Source organism: Parus major, chromosome 13 (genome assembly GCF_001522545.3).
Source record: "Parus major isolate Abel chromosome 13, Parus_major1.1, whole genome shotgun sequence".
NCBI lineage: Eukaryota > Metazoa > Chordata > Aves > Passeriformes > Paridae > Parus > Parus major.
The window spans coordinates 5620592-5635613 of NC_031782.1; the positions used below are offsets into that span (position 1 = coordinate 5620592).

Below are 15022 nucleotides of genomic sequence, written 5' to 3' on the forward strand. Positions count from 1 at the left end.
ATGAGACAAACACACCTTGGATGAGACAAACACACCTTGGATGAGACAAACACACCCTCTCCAAAGTCTCCCATGGTCCCACTGCAGCATGCTGCTGTACCTGAATGTCTTGGCCCCAATTCCCTCCATTCCCAGCCTCCACAACACTGCTCTAGATTTCACTCCACAGCCCTGGGGATGACTTTTTTCCCCCCCACCCTGTTTGTTTTTCAAGTTGTTCTGCTTGACTTGCTGGTTTGGATTCACACTTTTGCTTTCTGTCCTGAGACAGGCTTGGAACAGAAAACCTGAACGCACACTGCTCTGAGACTCTGAGATTGCTGCCAAATGGCAATTAGAACTCATGACAGATTGGGATGGGATTCAGAATGTCCCAAGATTTTCAGGTGTGTTTTGAACTAGAGCTCTGGGTCTGATCTGTCTCAGCTGCTATAGGATGCCACTGTAAAAATTACTATTTATTTTTTTTTACAGGCCAAGCATTGGAGTTTTTTCCTTCCCCACAAGACTGTTTGTTCCAGTGCTATACAAGATTTCACTGTGGTCTTCCCATTTGAGCTAGAGGGGGTTGCTCAGCCAAATCCCTGGGTGCTGTTTTGGAAATGCCACAGCACCTGAAGGCATTCCTCCCCTGATGACAGCAACCCCACGATTCCCCCAGAGCCCAGTCCTAGGGACAGGCACAATCAGCCAGGAGTGCATCAGTGGGAAGGAGGAGAAAGAGATCTGCATAAAGACTGCAAAAGCAGACCCAGACACAGCTGTTAGAGCACTGCAAACGCTCCTGCCAGCAGCAAGCCCATGAAAAGCGAGAAACAGAGGAGGCCAAGAGGATAAAAGCAGTCACAGGACAATGCCAGGCCCCTGCCCTTGGGGGGCCACTGCAGTGCGGTACCGAAATACAGAAGGAGAACCTGAGCAGAGCAGTTTCTGTGCCATGAACATATGTTTTCTTCACTTCTCAGCAATACATCAGAATAGCACAACTGCGAAGAGCCTGTTTGCAATGTGATGCCTGCTTTTATCAAAGCCCTTACAGGCTGCTCGCAGGGAGAGCAGCAAAATGTTTGATACTGCTGAGATGTCACCTTCAGCAGAGTATTGAGGAATTAGCAGAAGAGCATGATGCAGCTGCAGACACTTTGGGATAGGATTCATCTCACCTGCCTCCCAAAGTCTCATGGTAAACTAAGCCAGGATCAACACAATTCTGTTGCTTTATCCGGTACTTCACAGAGGAAGGAAAAGTTCAGTTAGAGGACACGTGGGCACAGGTTGAGAACAAGCTTTGATGGGGTAAATATTGTCAAACAAAGAGGAGGAGTTTGAGAATGGTCACTGAGAGCTGCTGCCTGAGATGCTGAGTGTTGGCACCTCCAATGCCACATGTGTGACTCCTAAGCCTCACTAAAACCGTGATGATGCTTGGATAAGAGTTTCCTCTTTGACAGAACAAGCCTGTACCCCACAGTAGTGCTCGTTCCTCCAGAACAAGAAACAGTGTGGGCTTTTTGGGGAAGGGCTCATCTCTGAAGGTGTGTGGCTGCTCTGGAAGCAGGGACAGAAATGCAGGAACTGTCTCATGTCCCACCTGAGGGCTGCACAGTGAATTCACTGCCCTCAAAGCATCAGCACATAGACATGGGCATGTCTGGGAACACCAAGAGTTGATTTTCCAGGCTGTGTGTGGCTGTGGATGGGTGACCTCCTGCAAGCCTGGGCACTGCTCGGGGCTCAGGAGAGGTGCTGGCATCTGCTCCCACCGAGGTCTCTGCCAGTCTGGCACACCAGGCTGCTAAGGTGGAGGATGTTATGATATAGATGACTCAATGTTAGAAATCTGCCTGACTTCATCCACACATTTCTTTCAGGTTCCCAAACAAATGATGACTCCTAACGCCCGTCAGCCAAGGCTAATCCAGGTCCCAGACTCCTGGGACCTGAGGAGATCTGTTCCCTGACAGTGGAGGAGAGGCTCCACTCTCCCCACAGCCTCTGCCTTTGCTGTCCCCACAGGACTCAGGAGCACAGGGACTCCCAGGCTGCCATCCCCACACCCTGAAGCTGCAGACAGTGGGTTTTGGCCCAGCCATAATGAGCCGAGCAGGAGACCCCAGAATGAAGACAGGCTGGAAGACTGAATTAATTCTGATTAAATCTGTGAAATGCACTCAGATCTGTCTTTGCTGGGGACAGACTGGGGACAGCTGCTGTGCCTGCCTGTTTTTCTGGGACAGTGAGCTGTGAACAGCGCTGGTGCTCGGGCTGCACTGCTCCCTGCCTCCTCTTCGCCTGCAACCATCTCCTCCTCCTTCCCCCACTGCGGCCGTGTGTGGTTTGGCTTTCCATTACTTCTTTTGGTAGTTCATTAAAGACATTAATCACCTTCTGCACAAAGATATTTCTCCTGAACTCCCTGCAGGACAGGCCTCTTTCTCTGCTGGCTGCTCAGCCTGTGCAGGGGCAGGGCTGGTGGCTCAGACCTGCCCCCGTTTCCCTGCTCGGCACCAACAGGGTGGTCACCCCCAAGCCTTCCTTGCCATGCATGCTCTGGAAAGATCCTGCTTTCCAGCTCACCTTCACCCCACTGTGAATCTGAAATCTCAGCATTTTCCCTGGCCAAACACTCCCAACACATGGCCATCGTATGTCACCCGCGTGGAGGTGGAGGACAGGAGTAACCTGAGCTGTGGTGCTGACCAAATAGGAGACACCGCGAGCTCCAGTTCAGATTTGAGCAGAAGGAGGCAGAACCCTCAGAAAGAAAAACCTTCCCTTGCTTAGCCAAGGGCAGAAAAGAGAGACAAGGGAAAGCTCCCTCTATTGCACGTCCACAGCCCCTCCAGAGCTGCTGCCCTGCCCCTTTCCCACATCATGTCTCCTACTCCAAGGTTTCTTCATCCTCTGTCCCTGTGACCTCTCTGTTGGACTTTGCTTGCCTGTGCTTTCCTCACAAGCTCCCAGTAACCAGCTGGTAATTTTTTCTGCTGTTTACCTGCCAGAATAGCAGCGCTGTTTCCCTCTATGGGGTGGCACTGAACGGGATGTGGGCGCTGCGTGGAAGGAAAGCCAACAAGGCTCGGGGCGTTCAGGGGATGCTGGCAGACCAGCAGGAGAAAAACCACGTCTGAATCTGTGTAATCACTGATGTCTTTTGCTTGTTGAAGCTCACTACTAGCAAAGATCAAAGCAAAGTGTTTGGGAGGGCGGGGAGGTGAGAAACAGCCCTTGATTTCATGTGAGATTCTTCCACATTCTGCATCCAGATTACTTACAGAGGTTTCTGTATCTCTTCTCTGACCCTCCAGCCCTCAACCTTTCATCTCCCTCCCACCTCATCTCTATTAGCATAGTGGCAGGATCTCACCTACAAAATCAAAGCCAAGACTCCTATAGCATACAGAGAAATGCAGACACGTACTCCACATCCACACGAGAATCCTGCCATCAGCACAACTCAGTCTTAGACATCAGTTGTTTTCTTTTGCACTCCTCCACTCTGTCAAAAACAAATAAAATCAAAGAACGAAAAGACCCTCTTAAAGAAGCCAAGATATGGCAATTTTTAGCTGTCAGTCACTTCTCCATTGCCTCTCACTGCTGCTTCCTCAAGGGGTCACTCAGTCTGGCGAAGCATAAGCACATTTGAATTGCAGCCCTGGTTGAGGATTGGCAGGGTTTGGTTTACAGACAACAGGGAAAATAACTGATCTACATTAATAACAAGAATCAAGAATCAATAACAAGAATCAGGAGGTTTTTGCCTTTTTGTGTTGTTTTGTTGGGGGTGTTTTTTTTTAAGAGTGCCCCATAGGTGACAAGTGGGTGGCTGCTAAAAGGGCAGTGTGAGAAAATCAGCTGGAGGCTCATTACTCTTTAAGCTAATGAGAGATCACTTCAGCAGGTGAGCAGGGAGCAGTTTCTGCTGCATCCCACACTGTTATTGCCCCAGTAATTCTCTACCATTTTGAAATATTTTTTGCTGGAATGATGGTGGGTTGCAAATGGCTTGGTTTGGCCCCCCTTCTGCACCCTGCCCAACCCCTGGTTTCCTCAGGTGTTACCAAAGGATTTCACATGGAACTTTGCACTGGGAAAAACAGTGCCCTGTTTCATTTCTACACAACTAAAGTAAGAGAAATAAAACCTCTCTTTAAAGGAATGCAGTTGAAATAAATGCATCTTTGTCTTCAGACTCGTGTTAATACCACACCCCGGAGAATTTGGATCTTAAGAATATTAAAGTCTCCCTGACTTATTGCCTCTTTAAGGAGCATGTTGATTTTGTGTTTGCTCTGAGCTCCACGTGTTACTGAAGCTAACTGGGACCTTTTCCATTTCTGGTGGCAGAGAGCTGCTGCCTTTGGGGCCCTAACCCTATTAAGGGAAATGTAAACGTATATATCTAAAATTCCCACCAGTTTTGGAAACGAGCAGCATACTTCTGCATGCTGCCTTCCTTGCAGTCACATGAAGATTTCCACTCTCACCTTGCTAATAATGCCAAAAAATAAAGCCTGTCTGTTTCTGGCCTAGTAGAATCCCTATCACATGGAAAGGCTTTATTTTTAGAGAAGAAAAGATAAGCTGTGAGTGGAAGCTGTGACTGTCACACAATGGACAGGTCTGGCCTGTGCTGCTCACTGCTTCTCAAATCCCTCCTCTGCCTACTGCAGAGCCCAAATTTTACTTCTTCACTCTCTTTTCTGCTTGTCACCAGTGCTGGGATCCTTTCCAGATGAGCAGATAGATTTGCAGGTGTGAAATTCCCCTTATTCCTCCCTCTGATTTTTCCTTATGGCGTCATATCTGCTTTTTTCCCTAGACAACTCTCCCACCATTCAGGATAAAAAAAAAATTAAATACACAAGAAATAGTCATGCAAAGAATAAGTGCCCCCATGGCCTTTGAAGACATGGACACAGCAGACTGGGGGACACTTTTCCTGATGTGTGGTGCCAGCCTCTTGCAGGGTTACCTCTGTGAAGGGGAGCCCCATCATGTCCCCGCTGATGGTATCGGTCCACATTTACCCAAAACCTTCTGTGACCAGATCCCTGGAGCCAGACACAACCTGCCCTGTCCTGGCAGCTCAGGAAATGGCTCAGCAATCATGTTCTAAATGTTTCTCCTTCTTGGGGAAAATCATATGGGACAAACTCCTGCCTTATCCAGTGGTGGCTGTGACCGCTGAGCGCCCAGCGCTGACCCCAGGGCCCTGTTGGGACACAGGGGGCTGTTGTCACCTCCAGGACCTGCTCCCTCCTGTTTGGCAGGAGTTCACCCAGCCATGTGGATTTTCAGCACACTCCAAGCTGCTGGCATCTCACTGAACACACACTAGAAAGCTACAGCCCATCCCTGCCTGAAACTGAGCAACCTTAACCTCAGGTTGATCTAAAGTGAGTTGTTGCTCCGTGATTCATCTGTCTGCATCATATCTTCTCCTGTTACATAATCCAAGGAGATGTATCTCCTTGTAGTACCTGTGTTGTATTAATCAGACTGCATCTGATCATTAAATCCATGTTTCTCTTGGCTTAACTCACATTAAATAGTCATAGCAAGCATCCTGAGCTATGCAGGAGAGAAAAAGAAAATCCCACAGCACTTACATGAGATTTCTGACACTGTGAAAATAAAAACAAGTCTAGCAACACCACAACTATTACAGGGCTGGGCTTATTTAGACTGTGGAAGTTTAATTATAAAAATTGCATTCTAATTGATTACTGCTGGAATAATTACAGCAACACCTTTACAAGAAATGGCGGCCATCATATGTTTGTCAACAAAGAAGTTTCCTTTAAATTCAACACACAATAATTGTTTAATTAAACCAAATTCAGATCCTCATTTGAGAATATTCAAATGCTTGCCTATTCCTTTCTATCTCTGAGAGGTAATTTAGGAGATAAAAAGCAATTTCTATAAATACCCTATCTATATATGTAAGTATCCAAGGAAAAGAAGAAAAAGACTTCATTTCATAGCTGATCTGGATGTAAGCTTGCTGCTATTGATAAGAACATAAGCACAGAGTGAGTGATCACTACAAATCCCTCTCTAATTGGTGCTTGGAGGCCTTAATAAAATATGAACAGAATCCAAACTACATGTTCATTTTCTAATTTGCAGAACAGATCCAACTGTTGATATTCTAGCATCACCCACAGCATGTACTTGGTAAGAAGACCCCACAGTAACTGTATCTGTGCATACAGAGAAGGAGAGGGATAAATAATTCATTGTTTTTCAGCCTCTTTATAAGTTTTCTTGCAGCTGTAAAATCCTGTTGCTATCCTGTGCAGATTCCTGTGTTTCAGGTGTGCAGATTCTGAATGCTCCTTTCCAGCAGCCCACCACCCAAGCACACAAAATCTGCTGGCTGCCTCAGCAAAGCTGCAGGGCTCAGTGATGAGCAGGGGTTATTTCAGTCACTGGCCAGCCCTGCAACATGGCCTGAGTTTTGCAGGGGCAGATTTTCAGTTTTCCCGAGCTGGTGACTCACCTTGTGTGAGCCCCACTCACAGGGCACAGCCCCCAGGGCAGGCTGTTCTCAGGACAGCCAGAGCATCTCCACGCCTGCCTGGGGTTGCCAGGCTCACCTGGGGAGCTCAGCCAAGGGCTGAAAGCAGGAATCTCTGCACCACAAATTAAATAAAGCTATGGAGCTGTGGCTGAAACAAGTCACATTCCCTGAGGAGCCAGGCTCTGCACAGGACAGGGATGCGCATTGCGCTGTGCACAGTCGGGGGCTGAGATGAAGAATAGGAGAAAACTCTTCCCAGCACAGGCTGACTCAAGCAAGAAACCTCTCATCCCTTTGCTGTCAACAGCATGTAGGTCTACTGTGGACCTTCCAGGGACAGGAATTTGAAGATCTCCCTTAAGCTTCAAGGCTTGTGTGTCTTTGCACCTGGCACAGAGCAGCCCCTTTCCCACCTCTCTCCACCCTGACCTGCAGCATCAACTCTCCTGCCCTAAGTGCAGTCAGACATGGCAAAAACCAGCATAGCAGGGTTTGCTAGGCACTGTCTGGAGGCCATGAAGCTCTTCTCCAAACATGGATGGAGACAGAACCCCTTACAATGTCTTTAAACCCGACCAGAAGGGGTTTTGCTGTGCTACATCACCAGGTAAACATTTCAGCTATGCCATACCATCATTTTACCCTTTATAGTCACCTGGCACTGCTGTGTAATTCTGCTGAAGGAAGGACTCTCAATTCACCCTCCTCCCCTAAACAATTTCCTTGGCCTTTGAAGAAACAGCACACAATTATAAAGCTTCCTAACCTTTAGTTAAGAACCCTCAGAGTGGCAGGTGTGTACTTTCATAGGGGTAAGCCCCATCAGGCACCCAGCTGCAGCCACGGAGCGTGTTCATTACCAGCTATTCTGTGGGATGGAATGAATTCTGGAAGATACTTCAGATATTGAAATGTGCCCGTGCCTCAGTGATGCAACATTAGCACCAACCCCGCACATGAAACAGCAAGTCACCACACATATCTACAACCTCTTCTTGCTTCCTTCATGATTATGCTTTGCTTAAAATCATCATCTCCTGACGAGCTGCGCACAGGACCCGCACTGAGGTTCCCACAATCACCGCGTAACCATAAGAAGGCCACATCTGGGAACAAAAGTTACTGCTGGGCTGTCACAGCGAGAGCCCAGTGACCACAGCATCCTCTGGGTGTTCTCCAGATTCCTGCCTCGGGTGGGTGTTATTGGTACCAACTCGCCACCGGCGCGTCGTTAACGGCGCTGTCACCTGGGCGCGGACGGCGGGGGTGTCACTTCACACCACAGCCTGCTCATCCTCAGCAGCCAGCAGCTCTGTGGCAGGCAGAGGTGAACAGGGTGCAGCCCATGCCGAGGCACATTTTGCACACGATTTCCTCAGCCAGGCTGCTGTCATTGTGCTGCGCTTCACCGCGCCGCTCATCGCCACCCCACAGCCCGCCCAACACGGGTTTGGATTCTGCTGTCACCTCTGATTCTTAATATCTGCTCTGGATTTTGAATGATGCTGCTTCAGACACTTGCCATAAGGACTACATTTAGCACATGAGGATGGATCCCAGCGTGAAGCAGGGTTTGCAGTGGAGCTGGGACCAACTAGTCTTGCTCAGACGTCCTGTTGGAGACCCAGACAGGTGAAGCATCAGGTTCACAGGGTCCAAACACCCTTGACTTAACTGTCATAGAAGCAGGTGAAGCCAATGTTGAGGAAATGCTGTGTTCTCCATCTCCATGGGAACAAAACCGGGTACTTTTAACTGGTAGCACGGCCAGTCTTTTCTCAGAAGATAAGGACCACTGTGTGGGCAGGGTTTTTATTCTCTCTAAATAAACAGATCTTTCTGCTGATATCTAGTCTTGGAAGCCAGGCAAGGAATTAGCTGGAAGATGAAGAATGAGCTAATTTCTGACAAAAGTTTCACTTCAGCTCTAGAGTACTAAAATCAGGTCTCCTAATGGCCTGTTTTCTTTAGGTTGGGGGTTTTTTTTCCACCCCTGGAGTACATGGAATAACACCTTCTTTTGTGCCTACAAAACAAATGCTGCCTTCCATAGTCTAGAGGAACTTAGGAAGTTTTTAATTATAAGGAAAGCAAAATGAGGACAAGTGAAGTTGGACTGTGCAGAGTGCTCTGCTGGTCTGATCTAGGACAATGTGCCCTACATAGAGCTCAAATATAACATCCTTTGGGAGGCTGCCTTGCTTCCATTCAGCTTTTGTGAGACCACCCCTGCCCCCGCAGCACTAATGACAGATTTCTGAAGCATAACTGGTGTCATGGTCTTCCCATCAAAGCTGTAAACAAAACCATTAGTGGCAGGCATGGAGAGGGAGGGAAAGCCACATGCAGATGGAGAATTTGAGTGATACTCTTGCAGTTTCTGCTTTGTTCCTGCTCTCAGCTCTGAAATAGCTCATCCTCAGCCACAGTCAGCAACTCTACCCCAGGTGGGTGACGTTTTCCCTTGATAGATACAAGGTCTGGACTTTTTCTTCTATTTGTCTGGTTTTCCTGCCAAGAAAATGCCGTTGGATAGAGCTGAAATAGTTGCTCTTCCTTGATGGAAACCTTGTAGTTGGCAAACAGAGGGATATTAAGGAAAATAAAATCTCTTCAGATATGCTATTAGATACTGCAAAGGAAGTGTGGCCAAATTGTTACTTCTCTCTTCTATATCATACTGGGCAAGAAATTCCCGAAATCTTGTATTTGCAAACCCTCCAACAGAAAACATCACAACTTTTTTTTTTTTCTTTTTTTTTTTACTTCCAAAAGCCTCATTAATTCTCCTCCTGGCTCTTTCTTCCAGGAGATCCCTTCTGTGCATATCTGAGCAGAGAGAACAGTTTGTGTTCACCTCTATCCCACACAACCAAACTGCAGGGGGGATGTTTCAGTGACTCAGGAGGACACTACAGACACCAGCCAACAGCAATCCAACAGGCTCTACGAAGGGAAGGCTTCCTCCAGCCTCTCCTGACAGCCCCCAAACACAGACACAGGCTCAGAGAGTGTCAGCAGCAGTGTCTGACAGCAGGTCAAACCAAGGAATTCTTTGTGCATCACACCCTGCCGGCGCGAGCCCCTCGCCCACAGCCCTGCACCCTGTGCTCCAAGGAAAGCAAAGGCTGCCACAGCAACCACAGGGCTGTGTCATGGGTTTTAGTTTTCATTTGGTTTCCTCCTCCTGGTCTTGTTTGTTGCTGCTAACCTTTGCTTTACCTAGCAAGCGAAGGTTGCTTGGTTTTTTTTCCAATAATATCATCTAGTGAGAAGAGAACAGTACAGCCAATGTGCTGTGCTTTAGCAGGGTGTAGATACACCCTGACATCAATTCTGTGGTGCAAACTCATTCTTTAGTATCTGTTTTCAGAGCCAATGAATGAATTTCTTGAAACTAGAACTTTCTTTCCTCTCTGTCATTATTAGGCATGCCCTTATTGTGGATTTAGACTCCACTTGCACCAAGCTGCTGGTTCCTGCTAGATCTTTCTTAAATTACAAGGACAGATGGTTAAACTGGGGCTGAGGAAGAAGCTGTTCACACTAAACAGAGACTTCTGTGCACTCTGTGGGTGGAAAGGGGTGTCTTTGTTGTGCATCACAGCTATGGGAAATATGGGGATGAAACCTCAACGTAATGAGTTGGGCAGAGGTTAGAGAAACAAGAGGAAATGAAAATTTGGGGGGTTTACACCACTTTGGGTGCAATGGAAAGGGAAACATGAGACATGCTGGATAACTGCAGCACTACCTCACCCCTATTCCTTAGCACAAACCAAAACAACCCAGAGCCCCTTTGTCCATGGGTTTGGGGTTTTCTTGCCTGGACTCTGAAGGTGAGCTGCACATTTGGTACAAGCTGCCCCATATTTCAGACAGCAAACAAACCCAAGTCAGGAATAAAGAACCCCAAGTCAGGCAGAGCACCGTGGGCGCTGGTACTTACAGGTGTATGTCATTTCAAAGCTGTCACTGATGTTCACAATGTCGATCTGGGGAAGGAGCTTAGGCGGTTCTGTGAGCTGAGACAACGCAAACCTAAAAGCCGCATGTTCCTGGGACTGTTGATTAGGAAATAACCCCCCTAGGGAGAGAAACAGAACAATAAGAAGAAAGGTCTTAAGAACATTTGTATGAGAAACATCACCAATCCAAAATATTCCTGAGAGCAGAGCCTGCAGCTCCTCAGCCCGGGAAATGCCTTCAAACTCAGAAATCCTCCAGAGAGCAAGACCCAAGGGTTCTGTGCCCACTGCGGACAGGTTGGGAGCAGAAAACCTCTCCAATATCTCTGTTATGTAACTCTGGATCACATATAGGAGCCCTGATGCATCCCCAGGCCAAGCAGCCTGCAGGATGGGGGTAATCCATGGGGCACAGCTCAACCTCCTCACCCCCCGGAACTTCAAGCAGGAGGAGGGGGAATGGTGTCAACATCACCTCAGCAAAGGAAGAATGAGATTCTTCCTTCCTTCCCTCACCTGAGGCTCAGTGGAAGCCCTGCTGACTGGGAGGAGAGGTTTGCTACAGGAGGGTTGCAGGGGTCCCCCCACACTGTGGGACTCTGGGGCAGCCTGGCTGAGCCTGGCCCAGCAGGGGACAGGGCTGTGACAGCCAGAGTGACACGGGACTGTCACCACACAACCGCTGCTGCTGGAGGTTTGTTGCACAGAAAACCCCTGAATTTAACAGGTGACAGTGGCCAAACTCAAAGTTGGGCAGGAAACTTAAAGCTTTGACCCTCAAAGGAATCTATCTATACAGAAGTACAGACAAGCCCAGAAGCACAGGATGACACAAACAGGGTAGGAACTGGGACCGGGCTGGACCTAAGCTCAGAGCCTCTCTTCTCCCATGGATCTGGAACAAAGTGCAGCGATAACCCAGCCCTAGGAAAAGTTTCCTGCTGCTCCCCCAGCAGGAACCTTGGCTTGCAGCAGATCCCTTCACAGCCTCCAGAAAGATGCTATTAAATTCAGCCTGTCTTGTAATCTATATGCATTTAAAGAGAGCGCTGCTATTGGCATTTCAGGAGGAGGGAAACAAAGCACTTAGCAACAAGGGAGAATTAAAATAAAGCTGCAGAAAGTATCAATGCCCAAGATGACTTGAGGAAGAAACAAATAGGCAAGGACCTGCCATCAACGTCACTTTGCACATCTTTAGTAGAGGGGGCATCTCCTTGTGTGAAAAGGGCTATTTGTGCACCAATATCCCCCCACCTCCCCCGTTCCTCCCACCCCACAGCCTAATCATGGATATTGGAGGAATCAGATGCTCGTAACCAAGTTGCGTTTGTTGAAAGGCAAAAAAAATCTGGGATCTTGCACAAATTTGGGGTAAAGGGGAGACAGGAAGGGAGGGAGACAAGGATGCAGCAGCAACAGCAATAAAAGCACTGATTGTGCAGCTGGACTCAGGCAGGAGTTGCCTGAACTTGGTGGATTAGCAATTGATTGGCATTGTAAAGAGAAGGGAGGCGGGAAAGAAACCCGGCATGCAAGGGAAGGGAATTTGGGGCTAGGTTACAAACGATCACCAATAAAGATCAATGGGAGAGTAATAATAAACCCGGGGAAGGAGGGAGGGGAGCACTGAGAAGTTACAGGAAGGGAGGAAGGAATCAAACAGGCACACTGCTGGTGTGCAGGGGAAGCAAGTGGCATGAAATGGAAAGGGACTTCAATGCAAGATCTTCTTCCAATAGCTCTGCCCTTATTCTTTAGCAATAACAACAGAGAGCGTCTGGTTGATACCTCCCGTCCCAGTTCCCTACAGATGAGAGCATCCTCACAAAAATGTATCATGCAACCGCCGATTTCGCAAATGCAGCAACACACAATGGCAGCCCAGGCATTCCTCAGGGCAAGAAACAGATATATATATATTTTTTTCATACTTCCTCCATTTCGGAGGCACTTTTTCTCCCTCTGTATTGGGGTGTGTATGTGTGCAGGCATTTATTCCCAATCTACCCCTCCCCCAAAGCCAATTTGATCCATCTCTGCTCCGGCAAAGCTGGTACCAGCGCACACATCCAGCCCTCGCAGCTCAGCCCCTCGCTCTCTCTCACACACACAGACACACATTGTGCCTTTGCAAGCACAAGAACGGGTCGGTTTTCCCCCACCATCCCCTCTCCACCCCAACCCACTCGTCAGAAACCATCATCCCCAGCCCCTCACTCACCTATCTGGATATTGTTGGGGAAATTGGCCCCTAACACCGCCCCTAGGAAACCGGTGCAGAAGAAGGCAAAAATGTGCTGCATATTCCCTTTTGCATTGGCGAAAAAGAAGCCCAGTTCCAAGCATAGATTTGATTTTTCCCCCGCTCTGCTCTCTTTAGCTGCCTCTCTCGCCTCCCCTCCGCTGCGCCTTCGGGATGCGCGTCTCCCCCGCTCGGAATCCAGCGCTGAGACTGCCGCTGAGCAGCGCCTGGCAGCAGGATTAACTGAGCCCCGAGAGAAAGAAAGAGAGCCCGCTCCTCATGCACATCCCTCCCCCGCCACACACAGCACACACACACACGCACACACGGCCGCTTCCCCCGGCTCCTTCCCCTGCTCCCAGCTGGAGCTGGAGCCGCTCCCCCCCGAGCCCCCTCTGACCCCGGGGCTCGGGTCTCTAAGGGCAACCCCCACCTACCCCTAAATCCCAGCTTTCCCCCTTCAACTTCTCTTGGCAGCTGCTCAAAGGAACCTGTGAATCAGTAGGTGGCAAACTCCTCTAGAGAAAGGGTTGAAACTCATCTGGTGATCCAAAGCTTCCCAACCTGGGCTCTCACGCCTGGCTCCAGGAGTTGAACCGATCACTCTCCGGAGCCCGGATCATTAGGATAACAAAGAGGGTCCTGCAAATGTGCCTTGGAAGGAAGGATTTTTGAATCCTGAAGGATTAAAAAAGGAACTCCCCCCCCCCCACACACCTTTCTCATTGATTTTTCCTGCCCACTGTTAATGGATGTGGCTTTTCACCACTGCACTTGATGTGGAAGAATTTGTACTCACCAGCACCATCAGACAAGGCAGACTTCTGAAATCAGGGGGCTATTTTAGCATGGACCATTTCAGAAGCTATTCCATGGCAGTTCTAGCGAGGCTGGAGCTTATTTGACCATAAGCAGCTTTGCTCAAAAACAAAAAGAAGAGAAAAACAAAGGTAGAACCAAAAAAACCCATCTCCTAGGCACAACTTGGGATTGGAAGTTTTTGAAGAACTGTGGTGAACACAGAGCCATAGTCACCTCAGAAAGGAGAGGAAATTTACCCATTTCCCCCTGAAGTCCCAAACTAAACTTGAAGCCATTCATGCCACAAGCTGAAATCCCACGTCCAGGCTCAGATAGTCTGCCCTTGCTGTGTCCAGCCTTGATACACACCAGGGGTACGTGGCAGAGAGGAAATACAAACAAAAAAGGGATGTTTGGGGCAGAATTAGAAAAGACTGAGATGCTCCATGTCCTGGTTGGGTGTAGGGCCCCTTGCCCTGGTGCCCTCTCCCCACCTCCAAACGAGTGTGGTTAAACTGGGAGAACACCAAGGACTGGTGACCAAGGTTTAAAGACCAAGAACTGCTCCTGCATAAGGACTGGTTGGATAGGTGAGCACACTGCAGAGTGGGAGAACTGAAATGGGACGTGACCAAGCCTGCAAAATCTTCAGTAGCACAGAAATGTTCCCTGTTGGCCACAGGACCCAGGTGTGACATAACTTTATGGTCTAGGGATAACACTACTCTTTAGACCCTCAAGCCTTTCTTTAATCTCTGCAAATAAAAAGTTTGGGATATTTAATATCTTCTTAGACAGTTTTATGGATTTCACTGTGACTTGTAGAGTGACAAAATGCTGAAACACCCACCTAAATGCTAGAGTTGGTGTGGGGTCTCAGAACTGCTTTGCCTCAGACAGGAGTTGCACTGATGCCTGGAACTTGGTGGCCTCTTACAGGACAGAACGTAGAGTTACACTGCAAAAAACAGAGCCCAGAAGGTTTGCATTTTCCTCATGGTGAGTGATGAAACATCCTTCTAGGATGATTCCTTCTTGTCCCAAACCTCCCTTTCTCAGGTGACCAGGCAATGACTCTTGGTGCCAGGCTCACTAGAGAAGAAATTCAGGCACTCAGGAGCCACATAAAGGCAGCCAAAGGATGCCCTGACCCTGTCTCATTGCCTGGGTCACCTTCAGCACAAAGTCACATTCAAGCACAAAAAATTCCCATCTGCTGTTGATAGGAACACCTTCACCAGGCTTCCATTTCCCTCCCTGTATAATTTAAGCAATACTGATTTGAGGCTAAAATAACCTGCTGATAGGTTTTATGGGATCTTGTTTTCCATCCAGAGTTTAATAGAAACAGCTGCATTTATAATCTGAAGAAAGGCAATGAAGGATAACCAGTGCAACAGAAAGATGCCAGCATGTTTTCCAAACTCCCAAACAGCCTATCTGATAACAATAATAGTAGCCATAACAATAAAATAT

At 48.3% G+C, this 15022-nt stretch overlaps 1 protein-coding gene across 3 annotated transcripts in view; it reads right to left on the bottom strand.

Moving 5' to 3' along the window:
* The window catches only part of GRIA1 (glutamate ionotropic receptor AMPA type subunit 1), a 118640-nt gene extending 105666 nt beyond the window's left edge, over positions 1–12974 (bottom strand). For 2 of the 3 annotated variants that reach the window (XM_015641984.1, XM_015641985.1), the window contains exons 1-2: positions 12725–12972; positions 10482–10619 (exon numbers count right to left, since the gene is read on the bottom strand). In XM_015641984.1, coding sequence (XP_015497470.1) covers positions 10482–10619; positions 12725–12806 — 220 coding nt within the window. In that variant the 5' untranslated portion in view covers positions 12807–12972. Of the gene's footprint in view, positions 1–10481; positions 10620–12724 lie in introns of all 3 variants that reach the window. The other variant, XM_015641986.2, reaches the window with a different exon arrangement.
* Between the last annotated feature and the right edge of the window lie 2048 nt (positions 12975–15022).